At 49.9% G+C, this 22,276-nt stretch overlaps 2 protein-coding genes across 5 annotated transcripts in view; both read left to right on the top strand.

Annotated features, from left to right (window-relative positions):
- DDC (dopa decarboxylase) overlaps positions 1 to 6,745 on the top strand; it is a 65,453-nt gene extending 58,708 nt beyond the window's left edge. The window contains exons 12-14 of the mRNA XM_007094768.3: positions 938 to 1,039; positions 4,115 to 4,329; positions 6,340 to 6,745. Of these exons, the coding sequence (XP_007094830.2) occupies positions 938 to 1,039; positions 4,115 to 4,315 (303 nt within the window). The 3' untranslated portion in view covers positions 4,316 to 4,329; positions 6,340 to 6,745. The remainder of the gene's footprint in view (positions 1 to 937; positions 1,040 to 4,114; positions 4,330 to 6,339) is intronic.
- A 6,221-nt stretch (positions 6,746 to 12,966) lies between these two features.
- On the top strand, positions 12,967 to 19,887 carry FIGNL1 (fidgetin like 1). 4 transcript variants are annotated; one of them, XM_042963386.1, is made up of 2 exons: positions 12,967 to 13,019; positions 16,182 to 19,887. In XM_042963386.1, exon 2 carries the CDS (start codon positions 16,192 to 16,194, stop codon positions 18,220 to 18,222), a length of 2,031 nt encoding a protein of 676 aa, XP_042819320.1. In that variant the 5' UTR covers positions 12,967 to 13,019; positions 16,182 to 16,191; the 3' UTR covers positions 18,223 to 19,887. The 4 variants fall into 4 exon arrangements, with proteins under 4 accessions (XP_042819320.1, XP_042819335.1, XP_042819318.1 ...); XM_042963401.1 differs by having other exon boundaries at positions 12,979 to 12,993; XM_042963384.1 differs by lacking the exon at positions 12,967 to 13,019 and adding an exon at positions 13,925 to 14,291.
- Positions 19,888 to 22,276: the final 2,389 nt, after the last annotated feature.

Below are 22,276 nucleotides of genomic sequence, written 5' to 3'. Positions count from 1 at the left end.
GGATGGTCAAAGCTTGTCCCCAGGCAGGTGGACCATGGAGGGAAACAGCACCTGCCAGCATGAAGTCTTTGGTGCCCTCTAGTGGCACCATATTTATTACGGGACGTGGAGCTGCACAGTCCAATGAGACTTCCTTCCCCACAACACTCCCCAGCGGGGCTTCTGCTCAGAGATCCCCCCCGCCCCCCGCCCCCAACCCCGGCCCCAGGCACCTACTTGAGAGCACCGAGCACCTAGCACTGAGCACCGAGCCGAGCGCCTGGGTGTGGAATGAGCGACACGCACGCAGACCGTGGCGAGCTTGTTCTCCGTTGACATACTATACGAATCCCCTTTTGCGCTCCACGAACCCCTACAAGTCAAATAAGGTGGTGAATGCAGCGAGAGGGAGGCATTTATCGAACGTGACGGGGACTGTCATTCTCTTCTCTTGGTGGCAAGCGCTGTTGGATAACAGCACCGCAGAACCGAAGCTTCGGTGACGGGCAGCTATGTACGTCACCGTCACACCCTCGGTTTCCTTATCTGTAAAGCGGGCATAACCGTGGCAGTGCCTACCCCATGGGCTGCATGGGGACAGTAGGATGGTGGGGACCTTGGGGCTCAGCACAGGGCATCTCAGTAGTGGCTAGCTACCCTGCCTTTACCAGGATGTTTAAATAAGATTTGAGATTATAAATGATTGTTTTGGTGAGATTAAAACAGTCCCCTGAACAAAAGACAATGGCAGTGTCTTTCTGAAGACACTCGTCCTTCCCTCCTGGTAAACGGGATTTTTTTCCTAACTGGCTGATGTGGAGGAACGTACGTGCTCGAAGAAAACGGTTGAGAGCATGTGAATGAATTATGCATGGGCCGTCTAATGAGGTTTTCTAGGTGGTTAAGTCCTGAGCTGAGTGGTGTCGGGAAACTCAGACAGATGCCCTTCCCTTTCCAGCACGTCCAGCTGGCCCACGAGTTTGAACATCTGCTGCACCAGGACCCTCGCTTTGAAATCTGTGCAGAGGTCACTCTGGGGCTGGTCTGTTTTCGGCTCAAGGTACGTTTGTCTCCTTTAGTCTCCTTCATGGTCCGTGATGGTGACTGGCGAGAGAGTATCGTTCATTGCCTCCGAGCACAAGACCGGCAGTTGAGCTCCCCAGAAACCACGGAACTCAGCACGCATTTTCCAGTCTTTGCTGTTTGCCCCTCCAGGCCCTGCCCCAGCCTGACTGCCCGCTGGGCCCCGAGCACTCTTCTCCAGGAGCCGTCTTCTGCCGTTCCTCGAGCAGACTGAGGCTTCTCGCTTGTGTAGACCCTTGGCCCTGGAGTGCCCTCCCCTTTCTCCACGCATGTATCTCTGCCACCGGGGAATGCTCTGGGCGCTGGCCCGTGTACACGCTCACTGATGCGAGTGTTGTCCCCCGACTGGCTCTGGCCGCAGCCCAGACCTGCAGACTCTGCACCTTAACCAGCCCCTGCGGGCTGCTGGGTGCACACAGGGGTATAAGTTCTGGGCGCTCTGCCGCCTGACGATGAGTGCGTTCACCGTGGGACAGGGAGCTTCCCCGGAGCGTGGCGGGCACCAGCCATCGAGGCTGGGAATCGTGACCACATTTCTCAAAAGGCCCGGAAAGGTGCAGGACGGGCAGGCACCTTATTAGTCTAGCTCGTGACCGAGGCTGGATGGGGGCCTCACACTGACCGCTCTCAAGCTGGCCATGCATTCCAGAACCTACTTTTCCCACAGGCCTCCTTGTTCACAACCACGGAGGCCATCGGGAGAAGCAGGGGTGGGCCTGGCTGCACCGTCCACGTGCTGTAATCACCAGGTGGCCCTCCGCTCACCATATCCTCCTGTCACTGCTTCTCAGAGCTTCTGGGTGGCTATGAGAACCAGACAGAGAGAAAGCCTGGACTCTACACAGTTAGTGGGGTGCTGGGGTTCTGGTGCAGGGCTTGGCGACGGGGCCATGCACTCTGTGCAGAGTGCAAAGTGGGGAGACCCTACGGGGCACCTGGGAGGTTCAGTCGGTTGAGCGTCCGACTTCGGCTCAGGTCACGAGATCTCGCGGTTCGTGAGTTCAAGCCCCGCGTCGGGGCTCGCTGCTGTCAGCACAGAGCCTGCTTCAGATCCTCTGTCCCTCACTCTCTGCCCCTCCCCCACTGGCACTCTCCCAAAAATAAATAACTTTTTTTTAATTAAGAAAATAAAAACAAAGTGGAGACACCCTAGAGAAAGTGTGCAGAGGGCAGAGGGGCACACACATGCCGGGTGGACACGGGGGAAATCTCAGAGCACGGGTGTTCCAGCCGCAGGGTCCCCAGAGTGGCCTCGGGTCGTGGTTCCAGAGGCACTGGTGTTGACAGTGTGTTTTGCTGTGTTCACCACGGACAGACGTTTTGTTCTGTTTTGACTGCCGGAGTTCTGGCAGGACTTTCGCTTAACTTTCATGGTTTTATTGAGATGCAACCCACACACCACACACTTTGTCCGTTTAAAGCACAGTGAGGGAGTTAGGGGCCCAGCCCCCACAAAGTGGAAAATCCACTTCTGAATTCCCCCAAACTTAACTGCTAACAGCCTACTGTTGCCCAGAAGCCTTATTGATAACACAGTCGATTATCACACATTCTGTATGTTCTGTGTATTACACACTGTGCTTACAAGAAAGTAAGCTAGAGGACAGAAAATGTTACTTTTATCTTTAAAAAACTTTTTTTAGAGAGAGGGCCAGTCGGGCAGATGCAGAGTGGGAGGGAGAGAGAATTCCAAGCAGGCTCCAAGCTGTCAGCATAGAGACTGATGTGGGGCTCGATCCCACCAACCTTGAGATGTGACTTGAGCTGAAATCAAGAGTAGGATGCTTGGGGAGGCTGGGTGGCTCAGTCGGTTAAGTGTCCGACTTGGGCTCAGGTCATGATCTCACAGTTCACGAGTTCGAGCCCCGCATCGGGCTCTGTACTGACAGCTCAGAGCCTGGAACCTGCTTCAGATTCTGTGTCTCCCTCTCTCTCTCTGCCCCTCCCCCGGTCATACTCTGCCTCTTTCTCAAAAATAAATAAAACATTAAGAAAATTAAAAAAAAAAAAGAGAGTAGGACGCTTAATGGCCTGAGCCACCCAGGCAGCCCGGACAATGCTATTAACAAAATCATAAGGAAGAGAAAATACATTCCTAGGTACGTGCTGGGTTCATAGAAAAAGTTCCACCCATAAGCGGACCCGCGCAGCTCAAACTGGAGCGGTGGGAGGGTCGGCTGCACACACGATGAGGATTTCAGCAGAAACCAGGGTCACAGCCACTGCCAGGATCTCAGATCCTCGTCCTCCCGAGCGGTGTCCCCAACGCCATCCTTCAGTGCCACCCATCTGCTTTCGGGCTCTACGGCTGGTCCAACACGCGCATTCCCACAAGTGGAATTGCCAGCTGGGGGCATCTCAGCCTTACCCAGGTCCCCCACAGGCGCACCTGCGGTGGCCCCGCCCCTTGCGCACGCGCAGCACAGGGAACACCCCCTCCCTGTTCCGGAAGCCCAGGGCGCTTTGCAGCCCGTAGAGGTTTCTTCCTGAGCACACTTGCTTGCTGTCTCCATTCCAGGGATCCTGGTTCTTCTCCGGGAAGCATCTTGTTCGGGCTCGTGGTTCATTTCTGTATCTCCATGCCTACCACCTGGTCCTTCCTTTCTTCTCTCTGTCCCGTTCTTCTCCGGTCTGGATTTCGTGTTCTCTTCATCGACGGCTTCAGCGCACATAGTATGACTTTCTTTAACGCCCAGCACATAAACTGTAGCTACTGCGTCCTTGGTTTTCCGTCCTTCACCCCAGTTCATCTCAACCACTCCTGCTCATTCAGTGTCCTCACTCAGCCCGTTTTTCTTCTTATTCTCTTTCTTCCTCTCCGTCCTCCCTTCTCCCTCCCCACCACCCTCCTTCTCCTCCTCACTACCCCTCTTCCTCCTCCCCTCCCCCTCCCCTTGATGGCCCTCCCCCTCTTCCTCCTTTTCTCCTCCCTCTCCCTACTCCTGTAAAGTGGCACAGAGCAGTGTCGCCTAATGCTGGCCTTGCGCGGTGCTCAGCTGAAGCCCGAGTCCTCGGGGACCTTAGCACGCCCCCCCCCCCTCCGTCTCTGCAGGGTTCCAACAAGCTGAATGAAGCTCTTCTGGAAAGAATAAACGGCACCCAAAAAATCCACTTGGTTCCATGTCACCTGAGGGACAAGTTCGTGCTTCGTTTTGCCATCTGCTCCCGCACCGTGGAATCTGCACACGTGCGGCTGGCCTGGGAGCACATCAGCCAGCTGGCCAGCGACCTGCTGGGTGCAGAGAAGGAATAGAAGCCTGGCCCCAGGTAAACTGCCCTCCCGGCCCCGCCGCGCAGCACTGCTGGGCCCGGATTTCCTCCAAGGCGAGAAGGGGCAGGACCCTTGCGCTGCGAGGATTCCTTAGGGACCTTGACCCGTTCTTCCGACTTTGCATTCTTTTACATGTGACGATCAGTCCCGCACCTCTGTTGTTTGCCCTCGGAGTTCACGAAGCAGCTTACTAGCATAACAAGATTCTATATTAAACTGGCAGACTGCGGATAAAGATGAAAGAGAACATTACAAAGGGAATTTGACACGACTGAGGATTTATGTTTCTCTCTCTCTCTTTGTCCTTGTTGCCCCATTACCCATATATCACAACCCACGGGGGATGTGATACAGTTTTACCTTGTTCGCTTTTTTTTTAATGTTTGTTTTTTATTTTTAAGAGCGAGAGCATGAGCGGGAGAGGGACAGAGAGAGAGGGAGACAGAGAATCCAAAGCAACTCCAGGCTTGGAGCTGTCAGCACAGAGCCCAATGCGGGGCTCAAACACACGAACCGTGAGAGCATGACCTGAGCCAAAGTTGGACGCTTAACGGACAGAGCCACCCGGGCACCCCTTACCTTGTTGGCTCTTAATCTTAACTGGGAATACCTGAACAAATGCTCAAGAAATTGCATGTTAAAAATTGTATTTCATTTATGCGAGAGGTGGATCTGTCGTTCCTGCCCATGAGATAGGTCAGAGAGGCACCTTTCTTGGTCAAATCCTGTCCAGAAAGACGAGATCCTTTTCCTGGTACAACAAGGATCTTTCTTAAAGAGGCCATCCTGTCCAGAGCTTGAGCATTTCTGGAAGGTGCTGGGGAGAGACCAGAGTTTCACATATTTCCAATCTGCTTAGATAAGGATGTGCATCCAGGTGCCTGGGTGGCTCAGTCAGTTATGCATCTGATTGTTGATTTCGGCTCAGGTCATGATCTCACCATTTGTGAGTTCGAGCCCTGAGTCGGGCTGGGCACTGACAGTGCAGAGCCTGCTTGGGAGTCTCTCTCTTTCCCTCTCTGTCGCCCCACCTCAAAAATAAATAAACTCTAAAAAAAAAAAAAACGTGCATGAAGTTGGGGGGGGGCGGAGGGGGCATAACTGCTGTTACACAAAAGGAAACCATATCAGGCAAACACTCCTGATTAACCTTTCCACAGCCCTGTGTTTGCACAAATCTCATCAGGATGTAGCATAGCAGGATTCTGTTCCCATGTGCCCACAACAACACAGAGAGAGGCTGTCGCCCTAAAAAATTAGCAGAAGCAAAGTCGCATTTCTGACAGAAGTCACAATTACTGTGAAGTCATATGTGTTATCAATCCAAAAGGTACAAATGAGATTAATTTTTTTTTAAATATAGGACACAATAGGGGCACCCGAGTGGCTCAGTCGGTTAAGTGTCTGACTTTGGCTCAGGTTGTTATATCACAGTTGGTGAGTTCGAGCCCCACGTCGGGCTCTATGCTGACAGCTCAGAGCCTGGAGCCTGCTTCGGATTCTGTGTCTCCCTGTCTCTCTGCCCCTCCCTGGCTGGTGCTCTTTCTCTCTTTCAAAAATAAACATTAAAAAAAAAAAATATATATATATATATATAGGACACAATAGTGACTCATAACACATGGAATTTTGGGGGCCAGGTTAATTAGAGCCATGAAAGTCTGAATGCATGGGCTTCACTTGGGCGCCCTTGAGATAATCACATCAAATCCACATGGCCACAATTCTAGGGAAAGAAGGAACTATTCCTATTTCACAGAGGGTGGTAGGAAACTGGGCACAGATTCTGGCTGGCATTGATCAAATGTGCTGGAGAGAAGCCAGATCGGTCATTCAGTCTCATTTCTGACAAGTCGTATTCATCTATATTACATGGTTCCCTCCAGCTCCCTGGAGAAATGGCATCTTCTTTCTGTGTGTTCTAGAGAAACATACGAGATATGGATTCTTCCATTTTTTTTTTGAATGTAGCCTTATGTTCATGTTATTTTTTTTTTCCCCTATAGCGATCAAAAGTTGAAAAGAAATATATCTGAACACCGTGGAAGAGAATAGAAGCATGCTAGCTCCGTGGACCCACACCCACATGTGGCCTCATGTTTCCTTCTCTGAAGTTCTCCAGAGCCCTGTGTTTCTGTCTGCTCACCATCTAATCAAGGAAGAAATATTATTTGCTATGTGAAAAGTTAATCCAGTGGATGTAGCTTTTGTTCATTATTTGGCTGTGACTTTTCTTGATTCAAAAATCATAGGTTTTCATGCTCTTGAAAATGTCAGTGGTAGGAGAAGCTTACTGAAATATTTTCCAGGGCATTCTAGGATCGTGGGACTTGAGATTATACCTTTAAATTGTGGCCTTTAAATTGTTCCGTCCCGTGGCTCAATCCTTAATAAACAATTTCAAGTGTGGTGGCCATTGTGTCTCGTAAGCATTCTTTTTGATTGCACATTGTACCCAATTGCTTCTTGTGATATGGAATTAACCTTTCCAAACAGCCAAAGATGTGGTGTCCCTGGATATTTTTAAATGGCGCTCATTGCCATTCATTCAACGAATGTTCATGGAGTGCCTAGTAGATGTCAGGCACTAGATGCATTAACAACACACAAGCTTTACTCAGAGAGGACTCCAATTCTTGAAGAAATAAATTCCACAGACCAAATGCTACTGGCATGATGGGAAAGACTAACCTCCAGGGTTTCAGATTCCTCGTCTGATCAGTCCCTCTGCCCTGTGGGATCGTGACTGATAAACACAGTGCTCGGGTGCCTGGGTGGCTCAGTTAAGTGTCCGACTTCGGCTCAGGTCATGATCTCCCAGTTTGTGGGTTCAAGCCCCACATCGGGCTCCGTGCTGACGGCTCAGAGCCTAGAGCCTGCTTTGGATTCTGTGTCTCCCTCTCTCTGCCCCTCCCCTGCTTGTGCTCTGTGTCTCTCAAAGATAAGTAAATGTAAAACAAAAACATAAATAACCAGAATGCTCTTACGAACCTAAATACCAACAACATGCTGTATTTCCTCAAATAGCCTATCTTTGTCTGAAACCATTTTTGCTGGTGGAAACACCTGCATGCTAATCCCAAGATGAGGGCTTGTCCTTTAAGAGCCAAAGTGCTTGTTGTTTAAGAGCCAATAGAACTATTGAAACCAAAGCACTCTTGAAAAGAGCTCTCGGGCTATTAATAAGTCTATTTGAATTTCATAGACCTCGGATCCCTAAATGCAATTAAATTACCTGTCTTTCAGAAATCTGGAAATATACCAGATGCCATGGAGTTCTCCATCCCACGTGGTCAGGTCATTCCTTCTCTACCCATCCATGAACAGTCACAGCTCGTGATCCGTGCCAGGCGCTGTTATAAATATTTTAAAAATATTAACCTGTTTAATACTTATTTTAAAATTCTCAGTTATTATACGTGACAGATGGGAATACTGGGTTTTCTCAAGACGGTTAGTGGCTTAAGGTCCTGCTGTTAGTTGGTGGCCGAGCCAGGACTGGAACTCAGGAAGTCTGGCTCTAGAACCCACACCTTTGCCCACTTAAGTGTGTTGCCCAATATGCTGTCTGCTCTCCAGGATGAACCATTTCTCAGGATAACTGGCAGTGAGGACATTCATATTCTCTTCTGGGAAAAACTCGTTTTCCCCTCGCAGGTAGTCTTGGGACCCCAACCTGACAACCCCCAAATAGTCCCATAGTTTAAAAAGGTCTGGAACATTCTGCCCAATCTTTGGTCAATGTATAGCATCTTTACATAAATATATGTTCAGTTTGGCATCACAACATAGTTCATAGACCACTGCTGCTACTGGAATTTGATGCAAACCCTATTGCTTTCTGGCATCTGATAATGGTACCTCCTGCTGAGTGTTGGAAAAACCCAGGCAGATCTGGACACAACAGAATCCTAGTACCCAAACTATTTTTAGTCACAATACTTCTGACACCAAATGAGAAGACCTTACCCCCCACCCCCACCCCACCCCCTGCCCCGGTTCCAAATAGCGATGTCTCTTCCAACACCACCTCTCCAACTCTGTGACACGATCTAACTGGAGTTAAGTGTCAGATCCCACAGTTCAGGGCTCAGAACCACAAGACCACCCTCCACCTTAGAGGCCAGTCACAGTCCCGGGCCTCCCGTACTTCTGACCGGCCATAAAGCAGGGGTTCCCGTGACCTCCTCCTTTGGTTCGATACTCTGCCAGAACAGTTCACAGACTCAAGATGTCATCTCACTTGTGTTTACCACTTTATAATAAAGGACACAGCTCGGGAACAACAAACCAGAAGAGCTGCACGGGGCAAGGGAAGGGAAAAGGGGGCTGGAGCTTGCCAGAAGAAAGCCCTGGGAGAATAAGTTGCTTGCGTCAACTGGAGAAATCTGGAACTACTATTTTAGAGAAACTTGTGTGTGGTTCTGCAAAGCAGAGATGTGAAATGGATGGTCGAGGGAAGAGAGAAGAGGAAGAAACAGAGTAGGGTCACTTACAGGAGACCACGTGAGTCCAAGAGTGTCCAGAATGCAGACCCCAGACCTTGCCGTTTATGGTGATGCCCTCCCCCCCACCCCCACCACCATCAGAGAGACGCTGAGTCACGTGAGGAGGGTTATGAGTGAAAGCCTCATGCAGGGGGAAAGACTCAGAGAGGAAGGACCTGGTGCCCGTATTCAAACGCACTCTCACTTCAGCACGAAGAGTCTTTGCGCCTCCAGATTGACCGACAGAGGCAGGTTTGGCTTCAATGTGGAGAACCCAAAAGTCAGCCTGTCGGTGACCAGAACATGCCATCTCACAGGGCAGTGAGTTCTCCACCCCAGCGGGGGGTTCAAGTGAAGATAGGAAAACCAAGAGCTGAGAGATGGCAAAGGAAACTCCAGTATGAGACAGAAAACCTGAAGACCTTTGAGCCCTCTTCTACATCTGAGGTTCAAGAGCCTATGAAAACAAGAGAAGTTGGGCTGGTTTATTAAACGGCAAGGCCAAGGAGCACAAAAAATTGTGCTCCTGCACCCAGGAGGGGGCGTTCTTCCGTGATAAGCTCTACCCAGGGCAACCTGCGTTTCGTGACCGGAATAGTGCCCAGCACGTGGGTGGTGCTTACTGGGGCCACTCTGGTCTAAATGCTCTTCAGTTATCAACTGGGTTTATCCCCCTCAGTCACTCCCTTAGGTAGCTGGTGTGTAGGGTAGCTGGGATTTGAACTCTGGAAAGCTGACTCCATGGGGCCATGCTCCTAATTACCCCATCACCCTACCCCTAAGATGGTAAGAATACAGTCTACTCATTTCCTCGGGCTGTTGGACCATTCACTGGGAGTCTTAAGACAACAGAAGTTTATTCTCTCAGAGTTCTAGAGGCCAGAATCCCAAAATGAAGGGCAATGCTGCCTCCACAGTATCTAGGGGAGGGTCCCTCCACACCTCTCCAGCTTCTGGTGGCCCCCCCGTGCTCCTTGGTTTATGAGTGGATTACTCCAACCTCCATTTCCCCTCTGTACGTCTCTTCTTTATAAGTCATCATTTACATTGGATGAAGGCCCTCTCTAGTCCAATATGACCTCATCTTGACTGCATCTGCAAAGACCCTAGATCCCAAAACCGTCCCATTCCCTGACAACGGAGGTGAGGACTTCAATACATCTTCTGGGGATACGATTCAGCACACAACTTACAGTGTCAGACAAGAGGCACCTACAAGTGCTAACTCAGGTTGGCTGTGAGGTTCTGGAGGAAAACGGCCACGGCAGATGGCTCCTCTCAGCTCTGCCCAAGCCAGTTCAGGGGAGGGCCTCCACCTGCCCTCTCGCCAGCTCTGTTTACCATGGCGATGCCACAGGGGCCTATCCACGGCCCCTGTGATCCATCCAATGTGGCCCATGAAAGCCCTTTCTGGAACCATGCATGGCATTCTGTGTCCAACAAGTCTCTCGTCTCCAATGGAGGGCAGAAATACTTTCTTGTCACTGAGCCGGGGAACCACAAGGCTGGAAGTCCATCAGAATCCAGCCACACTTGGGAATCTCCCCATGAAGGAACTGAGTTAAGATTTGGTGGTTCAACCTGACTCTTGTCCTATCTGCTTCCTTGTCCCCTCAGACCATCCACCTCCCTGCCACCTCCCAGATACACTGACAGACACACCTCTTTTCAACTCAGGGAGAGTAACTTTCCTGGCACACAGGGATGCACATTATTTGGGGCCATATTCTCCTGCTGCTCAAGAGCAAATGAGATCACTGAAGTGTACCCTGGTGTTTATTGGAGACCGTGTTTATAATATTCATGAATATGGAAATAAGCAGCCATCTCCCAGAATCCCTCACGCGAAGAACTGCCTGGCCCTCAGTTTGTGGTGGAAACCGCTTCCCTTGCAAGTTCAAAAACTTCTACCCAGGGGAAGAAAGGCCAGCTTCTATGATCTTGAAAAGAAAGTTTATCGGCAGAGCTCAAGTAGCAAACTCTTCCACAGGCTAAAGTATTAGGTAGGATTCTAAAATATCTCAATTGTAAAAGATGAAACGTCTTGATATGGTGTAAGAGTCTGAATCCCAATGAAGCGTTAGTATAGCAGTAAACACAACACAGCATCACAGCTTCTGTTGAATGTACCAGCTGCTGCTCTGATGATTTATGATATCTCCTATTAATTGTAATCCTTAGAACAGCTTCCTGAGTTAGAGTTTATTCGCCTTTCATCGATGAGGAGGGGGCTGAGTTCAGACAGGGTACAGCCCTGCAGGGAGATGGAAACGGCTGGACTAGGAAATACTTTTGTATCAAAAGGCACAACAGTGAGGCAGTAATGGCTAGCTGTCACTTGACGAAAAACAGTTAGCTCTGGTTGAACAAAAGACTCTTAGGAGGGAAAGACAGTGGTTTCTGGGAATTCTCCAAACGCAATCATTAAAATGTTAGTGATGAAACTCACCCAGAATTGCCAATTACCCTCACAGCATTTACATGGCGGCTTCTATGCACCAGCAGAAAAAACAGGTAGTAAACATACAACTGAGCCAGCCTGCTGATAACAGTTTTCATTTTCTTTTCTTTTTATTCTATGTATTTTGGGTAATTAGGATAATTATAAAATTAGCTAAGAAATTATGAACAATTCGAATAAAAAAGTCTTTGGTTACTACGTAAGCCAAGAAACGAGCTGTGAGCGGTTTTCACTGTACCTCTTGCCTATTTAAAAAATACATATATTGTCCAATCCCTTTTATTCTGTGCCCATTTTAAAAACTGTTAAAATCTTGGAAAAATTTTTTGCCTCGAATTTCTTCATATGTTGCGTCTCTTACTTGCTACTCAACATTTTCTCCCTCCCTGTGCAGATATTCACTTTCTCAGCGAGGATTAACCCAGGACCCATGAGCCAAGGAGAGGAAGAGGAAGGCCACTCCAGCTTTCTGGGAAAAGGCTTCTTCCCTTTTCGGAAAGGGAAGTATTCGCGGGTGAAAGGTCCTTTTTCCCGTGTTAATTAGGGCTGTGAGAGGCTGGGATCCTTGGCCTGTGGCGGCCCCCTTGGAACAGTGAGGTGACAAGCCTGGAGGGGAAAATCACAGGGAAGTGGGGCGAGATGGCAGAATGGAAAGATGTCCCCTCAGGACATCCTTAGGGGGTGTGATCAGACCCAGAGCTGTCTCCAAAATCATTATGTGACTTGATGACATTAATTACAAGGTAGGTCACTGCCAGTGGCTATTCTGTTTCTTGGTCTGAAAACGCAGTTCATTGAGCCCTGCTCCAATACAAAGTCTGAGGCAATAATGGAGTGTTTTCCGAAGGCGTCCTTCCACGAAAGTGTCCTCCCTAAAGAGCGCAGGAGAAAGGGGTGCGTTGGCTGAGGGATAGATCGGAGTTGTGAGACTCAGGCAGAGCCCTTAATCTGTCTTTAAAACGCAGTCGATTTGCACGCGCCTCTACTCAATCGTCTTAACCAGGGGGTAACCTTCCCGGAGCACCCACCTGCTAACGTGCAGAACAGACGGGGCAGGGCCTAAGCCTCCCCTCGCTCGGAGGAGGGGTGCCGGCCCCCTCCCCACCGCTCCCTTGTCAAATAGACCCAACCACCTGCCCGCGCCCGGCCAGCGGCTGGATCCCCGGCCCTGAGCTGCCCAGGTGAGCGCGGGTAAAGGCGCCTTCAGCGGGAATCCTCTGAACTGGATTCAAATCCCCAGCGCCCCCGAGTCTTTACCTCGGAGGACTCTGAATAGGAGGTGCTGGTGCAACAAAACCATGCTCATCCCTCTCTGCGAACCCGTCGTGGAGAACTTCCGCATGCAGCCCCCGCCACCCCAGCCAGAGGCCTCCCTCCAGGACCGCCATCCCCAGCAACCCCCACCATGCAACCCGCCATGTCCCTCGCGCACGCCCCCACCCTCGCCAGCACTCCCGCGCGCTCTCGCGGCGCCCTCCTGGCCAGCCCCCTGCGCGGGTAGCGCCCCTCCGCCCTTTTCCCCGCGCGCACCCCCCCGCGCCACCCGGAGCCCCTGCCCGAGCCCCGCACGCCCCCGCCGTCCCCCCACTCCGTCTCTAACCACCGCTCCCCGCGCGCCCCCGTCACGTACACGCACTCACGCACGGCGCGGGCCCGAGCACGTAAACAGTGCGCAGGCGCACATCGGGCCGCGCGCTTTTCGGAGGCCACAGGTCGGCTGGGAGGCGGGGAAGCGCGGGTAGGCCGGCTCCGAGGCCGGTCCGAGGCCGGGGCGGGGGTCGCGGAGAGCTCGCGGGGGCAGGGTCCGCAGGGCCCGGGGGCAGAGGCAGCGCGGGGGACCGGGCGGCCGGGCTGGGGGAAGGCCGGAGCCCCGGAGTGTGTCCCGCAGGGGGCGTGGCCACGGCGCCCGCAGGTTTAGGTGAAGGTCTCCTAGGGGAGGGGCGTCCGGCCGGCGCGGGGGCAGCGGGTTCCCGCACCTCCCGGGCGGGGGACGGGCTGCTCTTGCAGGGGGTGGTCCGCGGCCCGGCCCTCGGGGTGGGGGAGGCTGCGGTGGGGCTGCGGCCAAGGAACCCTGCGCTCCGGCGTCCCCGGCCAGTGCGCCCGCCCCCTTGGAGGCAGTATTGCGAGGGCTGAGGACGCGGAGCATTTGGTCGAGTCTGTTCTAAGTGCTGAGAACCGTTCTGAGTGCTTTGCAGGATTTAAAGCCCCTGTTAGCTAAGTCGAGTTGGCTGGTCATGGTCAGGGTCGTGGCTGGTGGGCAGTGGAGCCAGACTTCAGACCCTGTGCCTTTCTGCTTCTGGGGCGGGCCCAGCGTCTGCAACGCGGTGGGAGCTGCGTGGGGATTTCAGTAGTTTTTATTCCAGTGGATACCCAGAAACCCAACTATTTAGTTAGACAAATATCACATTTTTAAAATAAGCAGAAAATGATCAAAATAAAAATAAAAGATTGAAATGCAGCTCATATGTAAGTGTTAATTAGCCATAAGTTTTAATTTCTTTTTTAACGTTTATATTTTAGAGAGTGTTCGGGCGCACAAGCGGGGCACGGTCAGGGAGAGAGGGAGACCGGGCTCCAGGCTCTGAGCTGTCAGCACAGAAGCCAACCCAGGGCTCGAACTCACCAGCCCTGAGATCATGACCTGAGCTGAAGTCAGAGGCTTACGCGCCTGAGTCACCCAGGCGCCCCTGACCGTAAGTTTTAGGTAGAAGAAATGCCATAACAAAGTGACAGAAATGGTAACTGTGGTCGATGTTTGTGTCATTGATCAGTGCTGGCGAAACCGGTGTTTGGGTATTCATGTCCATATTTGTTGGGTAAATGGTTGAGTTGACAGGAAGGAGACTGGGAAGGTGAATTTCGAAGACAGTGGTGAAGGTGGAAAGGAAAGGAAGGCATCCTGGGAACAGGGAGACTGGAGCTCTGAGCTGTTGGAGGAATCCCAGGATTGCAGATGCTAATAGGGGGATGAAGCCATGGAGAGGAAGAGGGTGTTCCTCCTGAGGAGAAGGTTGGTGATCAGTGTTTTCCAAGTTCCCTCTCAGGTTCTCACTTTCAGTGTTGGATCAAAGAGGCTAAGCTAAAATGGTATAGTGGGAAGAGGGGTGGCGGCTTGTCAGAAGTCAGTTCTACTTTTGACTCGTTTATTTAGCTTTATTGCTTGAAGCAGATTAGAATCTCACTGGATCTTAAGGCTTTTTATTTTTTTTTCTGAACAAAGATTTATGAACACTTACCTATGATGTGACAGGTTCTTTGTAGGGTATTATGGGAGATACACAGCTGTATTAAACACGGCTTGTACAATAAAGGGACCCACAGATTATTATTAAGCTATATTTATGGCAGTTTGGGAGGTAGATTTTTTTTTAATGTTTATTTATTCTTGAGCAAGAGACAGAGTGTGAGCAGGGGAGGGGCAGAGAGAGAGAGAGAGAGAAAGGGAGACACAGAATCTGAAGCAGTCTCTAGGCTCTGAGCTGTCAGCACAGGGCCTGATGCAGGGCTCAAACCCACGAACCATGAGATCGTGACCTGAGTCGAAGTCAGACACTCAACCAACAGAGCCACCCAGGCACCCTGGGAGGTAGACTTTAAAATACAGGAGTTCTTAGTTTTTACAACACTCCTTTATTGCAGTATTCCTCGGAAACTCAGGAGTTTTCTTACAAGATCGAGAGGTAAATTCTACACATCTAGCAAAACATGATTACAATCATCTGTAATTCTGGTAAAATAATTTTGACTTAATGTAAGGAGGCTTATAAAAATAACTTGAGAGAAGAAACCTAAAATAAAAGCACTTTACTGGCAGACTGTTTAGACATAGAGTGTTTGTATGTTAGCAGACTTGTTCTCATAATGACAGTTCCACTTTTTAAAAATTTGTCTTAATGTTTTTATTTATTTTCAGAGAGAGAGAGAGTGAGCGAGCAGGGAAGGGGCACAGGGAGAGGGAGAGAGAGAATCCCGAGAAGGGTCTGTGAGTTAGCACAGAGCCTGACATGGGGCTCAAACTTACAAACGGCGAGATCATGACCTGAGCTGAAACCGAGAGTCGGATGCTTAACGGACTAAGCCATCCAAGCACCCAGACAGTTTCACTTTTAGCACTTGATGTGAACTTGGAAAATTGTGAGAGACAATCGGGCATCCTGTTTTCCGTGCTCATGCTTGAGTAAGTCCCTAAGGACAGTTAGTGTAGGATGGCTGCTGCTGATTATGATCCGTGCTGCTGTGACCTTTGGGGGCAGCAGCTGGCGGGGCCTGTGCGTGGTGCCCACTCCCTGCGTGAGCATGCCCGAGGGTGAATTCCGGCCTGTTGCAGGCTCGCTCTGTGATCTCCAGTGAGGTCTCGACCTTAGCCTCAGCTTCTATATTTGTGTCATAGGCATGAGAATGGTAGTTTTCACCATATTTTCATCTTCATTATTTGACTTGATTCTTATGATTTCTCTCACGAAGCCGAGGGCTCAGTGATAGAGGCTTGGCTCAGATCATCTGCTTTTTCCTAAGGACGGAACTGAAAACCTCTGCCTGGTTTGTCCTGATTTGTTCATCTGTGGTTCCATGGCTCTAACGTGTTGCCTTTCCTCTACTGATGAATTTTAAACCGTTTTCCATCAAAACGTCATGAATGTTTTCCCTGTGTGCAGGGAAAATTATATGACTGAAACCATCTCACCCATAACAAAGCATTATTGAGTCAGCTCTTAATCTTGAATGCTTGACATCTCTGATTCACTAGCTATTTCTCTTACAAGGGGCCTGTCCTCATAAACGAGAAGTCCAGTATACTTTCCGAGATGAGCAGAGATTTAAAAAGTATGCCTACAGTATTGATTGCGTCCTTGCTTCCTTCTTGGTACTGATTCCGTTTCATTTTTGTCGGTTGTTACAGAACCTCCAGCATGCAGGCCCCCAGCTCTAGGTCTGTGCACTTGAGTGAATGGCAGAAGAATTACTTTGCCATTACATCCGGCATATGTACATCAGGACAGAAGGCGGACGCATACCGGGCACAGATACTACGCATTCAGTACGCGTGGGCAAACGCAGAGATCTCCCAGCTCGGTGCCGCTGTGCTGTTCAAAAAATATGCAGAGAAATACTCTGCAGTTATTGATTCTGACAACGTCGAGACCGGCTTGAATAACTACGCGGAAAGCATTTTAACGTTAGCAAGATCTCAGCAAACTGACAGTGACAGGTGGCAGTCTGGATTGTCAATAAATAATGTTTTCAAAATGAGTAACGTACAGGAGATGATGCAAGCCGGCCAGAAAGCCAGAGAGTCTCTGTTGGCACCTGACGACGCGTCGGTATTAATCCATAAAGAGGCCGCTGTCCTCGATCCTCCTAAGTTTAGTGTTTGTGGTGGCTCTGGGGACAGGGGCCCGTTAACGGACTCGGCTCATAATACGAACGGGACCCAAGACATCCCAGAGGGCACTCCTTCGCCGTGCCCTCTGAATGCCCGGCCACCTGCGCTGACTAACACCAGTAAGACGTGTCCTACGTCCTTAACACCTTCCGGTGAACTTGCTGCCGCAAAATTCCATGCCACACCGCTGTTCGGAAGTGTCAAAAAGGAAAATAACAGCTCTCCCACAGCCAACATAGGACTGAACAAGTCCTCACCTAATCAGTCTTGTTTGCCCTCTGGCTGTGAAAATCCATGGGCGCAGAAAGCTTTTTATGGTTCTGGCATCATCGATGCACTTTCCACCCCAATAGTGAATAAGGCTTTTAGTAAAACAGAAGATAACGGCCAGAGAGAAGAGAGTAGCCTGCCTACTTTTAAAACTGCAAAAGAACAATTATGGATAGATCAGCAGAAAAAGAATCCCCAGCCCCAGCGTGTATCAGGGTCATCGTATGGCGGTGTAAAGAAGTCTCTGGGAGCCAGTAGGTCCCGAGGCATATTTGGGAAGTTCGTTCCTCCTGTACCTAAGCAGGACGGGGGAGAGCAGCATGGGGGAATACAGTGTAAGCCTTCGGGCACAGGCCCTGCAGAACCAGCACACATAGCTGACGAGCGTCTGAAGAACCTGGAGCCAAAGATGATCGAACTTATTATGAACGAGATAATGGATCACGGGCCGCCGGTAAATTGGGACGATATCGCAGGAATAGAATTTGCCAAAGCCACAATAAAGGAGATAGTTGTGTGGCCCATGATGAGACCGGACATCTTTACTGGTTTACGAGGACCCCCTAAAGGAATTCTGCTCTTCGGGCCTCCGGGGACTGGCAAAACTCTGATCGGCAAGTGCATTGCTAGCCAGTCTGGGGCAACGTTCTTTAGTATCTCTGCTTCCTCCTTGACTTCTAAATGGGTGGGAGAGGGGGAGAAAATGGTCCGGGCGTTGTTTGCTGTCGCAAGGTGCCAGCAGCCGGCTGTGATATTTATTGATGAAATCGATTCCCTGTTGTCTCAGCGAGCAGATGGTGAACACGAGTCTTCTAGACGGATAAAAACTGAGTTTCTGGTTCAGCTAGATGGAGCAGCCACCTGTTCTGAAGACCGTATTCTGGTGGTGGGGGCGACCAACCGGCCCCAAGAAATTGACGAGGCTGCCCGGAGAAGGTTGGTGAAAAGGCTTTATATCCCTCTGCCAGAAGCTTCAGCTAGGAGACAGATGGTGACGAAGCTCATGTCCAGGGAGCGGTGTTGCCTGAGCGAGGAGGAGGTCACCCTGGTGGTCCGGCAGTCTGATGGCTTCTCGGGGGCTGACATGACACAGCTGTGCAGGGAAGCGTCGCTTGGGCCCATCCGCAGTTTACAAGCTGCTGACATCGCCACCGTGACACCAGATCAAGTCCGACCAATAGCTTATATCGATTTTGAAAATGCTTTCAGAACCGTGCGACCCAGCGTGTCTCCTAAAGATTTAGAGCTTTACGAAAACTGGAACAGAACCTTTGGTTGTGGGCGGTAGACGGGACACTTGAAGTTTGAAGAGGGCACCTGGGTAACACGGCCTTTCCCACTTTGTAGCTTGGGAAACTGGGGGTTATTCATCGTACTCTCAGTGTGTATTTTGAATTCTACACCTCAGAAAAAATAGAGTAGTAATAGTTGCAATTTTACAATTGATTGGCTTAGCCCCTGTTAATAGAAGCTTGGGTTTCCCTCCAGTTACTGCCTGATGTGCCAGCCTATTTGTACAAAATATGAATGAACGTGTTTCTTTTGTTCAAAGCAGGTCTTTGTTTTCAAGATGGACTGTATGATGACTAGTGAGCTCACACCGAAACTGGGTTCTCATTTGTATGTGAGGAGGCATCTGATGGGTGCGCGTCTCCCGCTGAAGAAGGTTCCTTCTGCCGACCACGTGACTTGCGCGTTGGCCGGGGTGGTGGTTTACATTTGAAGCCGCTTCGCTTGGTGTGCAGGGGATTTAAGGTCTCCCCAAACAGCCAAACGAGAGTGCCAGTTTTTTGTTCTTCTTCGTCACTGCGTAACAGTTGCCTCCTGTTACCAGGGCTGCCTGCGGGAGACGCATTCAGCGGTAGCCAGGTGTAATCTAGTATCAGAGACGTGTCCGCAGACTTGAAGGATGAAGAAGGTGCATTTTCCCAGGGGGTAGAATGTGTTTAAGATTAATATTTTATTTGGTAGTACTTCACCGCCTGTAGCATCGGTCTCTCAAAAGTGAACGTCTGCAGGTTTCTACGTGGGACCCTTTTGTAAGCAGTAGACGTTCGTCATCGAAATACCAGGGCAGAGAGCTGAACAAGACGAAGAGGAGGAAGATCGCGGTCATCCCAGCCAGCACTTTGGGGAGCACGCTGTCCGTTCTTGCAGACATCTTCTGCAGGGTGGGGCTGTACGGTCGCCTCCGTAGCCTGCCTCTCTGTCACTGTCGCTTCCCGTGTGAACGTGCTCTGTTTACAACATCCTCCCTCAGGATCCCACGCTGGATGGACTGTAATTTATCCAGTCCTCTGCTCGGGGACGCTCAGGGCAGGACACGAGCCGGTTTCCCCTTTGTTCATTGTACACCAAAACACGTTGAATGCCTTAGGGATCTTTTTTAAAAACAAATACGCCTCTCCTGGGTAAAATTCTTGCATTAAATTCTTGCACGTTTTTAAGGCTGTTGGCACGTGTCCTGAATTGTCCCCTAGAAAAGTCATGCATATGTGGGATTCCTCTCCGCAGGAAGCCACCATGCCTCCTTACCTGTCCCGTGTGGACATTGGGTCCCCGCAGTTTTTGTTAGTGTTCTGCTCACATCCGTCTGTTCTAATGGTGCTGGATGCCAGCCGGTGTTCCAGGCACTGAGAGCAGACCGGTGAACAGTAGGCAAAGAACCTTGGTCTTATGTAGGTGACATTCAAGTTGTAATGTTTTCTCTTGACAGTGCAGGTGAAGATGGAATTTGACAGGTGACTTTAGGCCGTTGTTTTCATTTTTGTTCTTGGCTCGCCTTCTATTTCTGTACTCCCTTGAAAGCTTTGTTTTTCCAACTGTGAGTTTTTCCCTTTGAAACATGCCATTGCCTTTTATTAGAATTTGGATGTTAAACTACTCGTCTCTGGTTTTAGGTAAATATTTTAAAGTGTAAAGCATGTCGCACATTATTAAAATGTAAAGCACGTCTCTGTCCTGTTTCATTTCTGCGTAAATAGCACTACAAGTAACCTGGGATTCCTAGGTGTTGATGTCCAGGAATTTCTGTGGGTTCTTCCCTGAATCCTCTCCCAGATCACCCCTCCCCTTTGGGTTTTACTCTTGCCACAGCTGACTAGGTCATCCACAATCGCCCAGGAGGTGTTTGTGTCTTACTGAGCTCTATAGCTTGGCCGTAATGTTGACAGTTGGTTTTTTCTTAACAGCCACTCCTGCCAGCCCCCACCTTCAGCAGCCTTGGTCACCAGCCACGGGCCCCTTCTCTTTGTGGAACTGAGCTGGGATTATGTCCAAGACAAAAATCTCTGGGTGGCTCAGCTCGTCTCGACTCAGGCGGAGCCCACGTCTCTCTCTCCAGAGTTAAGCTCTGCTCTGTTCAAGTGAGAATCTAATCCTGATGGGAAGGAGGCAGGAGGTTCTGAAGCTGGAGAGAAAGTTTGAGCTGGGGAATCCCTGCGTGGTCGTTTCAGGCTTCTGCCTCATGGAAGTGTTCTTCCTCTCCCGCCTTCTGGGATTCGGAGTATGCCTTCGGGTAGGAAATTTCCAGAAACTTAGAGATGTCTTTGTATCTCCACGTCATGATTAGATATGAAAATCTTCGGCTGAATTCTTCCCTCCTGAGGGTTTTGTTTCTGCTGCAGTGTCTTTAGCCATATTGTTTCATTAGAGAAGTGGACACTCACCCGGGTTTTCACGTCTTTGGAAGATACGTTTCCTTCATGGAAATACACGCACGGTTTTACCAGTGCATGTAACTCGTTTGTGCATTCGTGCCTAAACGAGTTGGTAGGAATACAGTAATTAATGGGAATTTTTAAATATCAGTCCTTTTAACGTGTTGGGGTTGCACATACAATTTCTTTCGTTGTGTGTTCTTCAGGAAATTATCTGTTCCAATCTGTGGTCTTCTCTCATTTTGAAATTTGAATTCATTTTCTCAATTCTAGACTTTTGTCCAGTTGGCCTCCACCCTGACCCCTGATGAGGTTGGAGTCCGGGGAAAGGGCCTGGGCTTTGGAGCCGCGTGGGCCTGCTGCTGGAGTCTGACTCTGGGCCACCTAATTGTTCAGGCTCCCTTCTAACGTGAGGGTGTCTATGCCTACCCTGTTGGAGAGTGAGGGTCAAATAGTCCAATACAGGTGGGAAAGGCTTGGATCGTGGTTGCTCAACAACGTGGATGTGGTGCGTCCTTCTGTCTGCCCTGACTCTGCCCATGTTGACCTGCAGGGGGCATTTTCTTCTTGGCTGTTTTGCGTGCCTGTCTATTCTAGCACGTTCTGCTTCGTGTTTGTGATACTTGTGTTTCATCGTACATACTGTGTCGTCTAAACTTACAGAGTAAATCTAATTAAATAAGTGTCTTTTAGTTTTGTTACTCTTTTGAGACTTCAGAACTTTTACGTAGATCCCAGATTATGATTTTCCACTTACTCATCTTTAAGTCCTATTTCTTGGCCTCCAGAATTACTCCCCAGTGTTTTTAATTAAAACCCACCTCCAGAGAGCTGATTGGAAGATAGGATTCTGTCCAGGTCCATGGCAAGAGGGCAGGTCAGATAAGGATACTTTTTTTTTTTTTTTTTTTGAGGCTTTGGTTTAAATTTTAAAATTTCGGTTAGTTAAAATGTAGTATAATATTAGTTTCAGATGTACAGTACAGTGATTCAACTCTTACGTACATCACCCGGTGCTCGTCACAGCAAGTGCATTATTCTCTTTTTTGAGAGATGCTTATTTTTTTGTTAATGCTTATTTTATTTTCGAGAGAGAAACAGAGCATGAACAGGGGAGGGGCAAGAGAGGGAGACACAGAACCCGAAGCAGGCTCCAGGCTTCGAGCTGTCAGCACAGAGCCCGGCGCGGGGCTCGAACTCTCGAACCACAAGTTCATGACCTGAGCCGAAGTCCGATGCTCAACTGGCTGAGCCCCCCCAGGCGCCCCAGCAAGTGCTGTCCTTAATCTCCATCACCTATCCCTCCCCCCGACTTCCTGTCTAGTAACCATCAGTGTGCTTTCTAGAGTTTAAGCGTTTGTTTCTTGGTTTGCCTCTCTATCTTAATGACACATTTTTTAACTTTTTTCATGGATTCCTGGCTTTTGACCTCAAATCTGGAGTTGGTGGTGAGCAAGCCAGTGGAATAGTTGTTTAAAGTCTACCCAGCTGCCTGTCCTTAAATAAAACTTTTATTTTCCAACATGCAGTTTATAATGGAGAGAGTTTTGGGGCACCTGGGTGGCTCAGGCAGTTAAGTGACTTCCACTCAGGTCATGATCTTGGCGGTTTGTGGGTTTGAGCCCCAGCATCGGGCTCTGTGCTGACAGCTCGGAGCCTAGAGCCTGCTCCAGATTCTGTGTC

The sequence above is a fragment of the Panthera tigris genome, chromosome A2, assembly GCF_018350195.1.
Source record: "Panthera tigris isolate Pti1 chromosome A2, P.tigris_Pti1_mat1.1, whole genome shotgun sequence".
NCBI lineage: Eukaryota > Metazoa > Chordata > Mammalia > Carnivora > Felidae > Panthera > Panthera tigris.
The sequence above is the reverse complement of the archived record's forward strand: the minus strand, read 5'-3'. Positions and strand labels throughout refer to the sequence as shown.

What these genes read in the sequence shown, in the direction of transcription:
- FIGNL1 (XM_042963384.1), top strand. Translation starts at nt 14,257, where the DNA reads ATGGAGAGGAAGAGGGTGTTCCTCCTGAGGAGAAG. An exon ending in GTGTTCCTCCTGAGGAGAAG is followed by an intron (nt 14,292 to 16,181) that starts GTTGGTGATCAG and finishes CGGTTGTTACAG; the next exon opens with AACCTCCAGCATGCAGGCCC.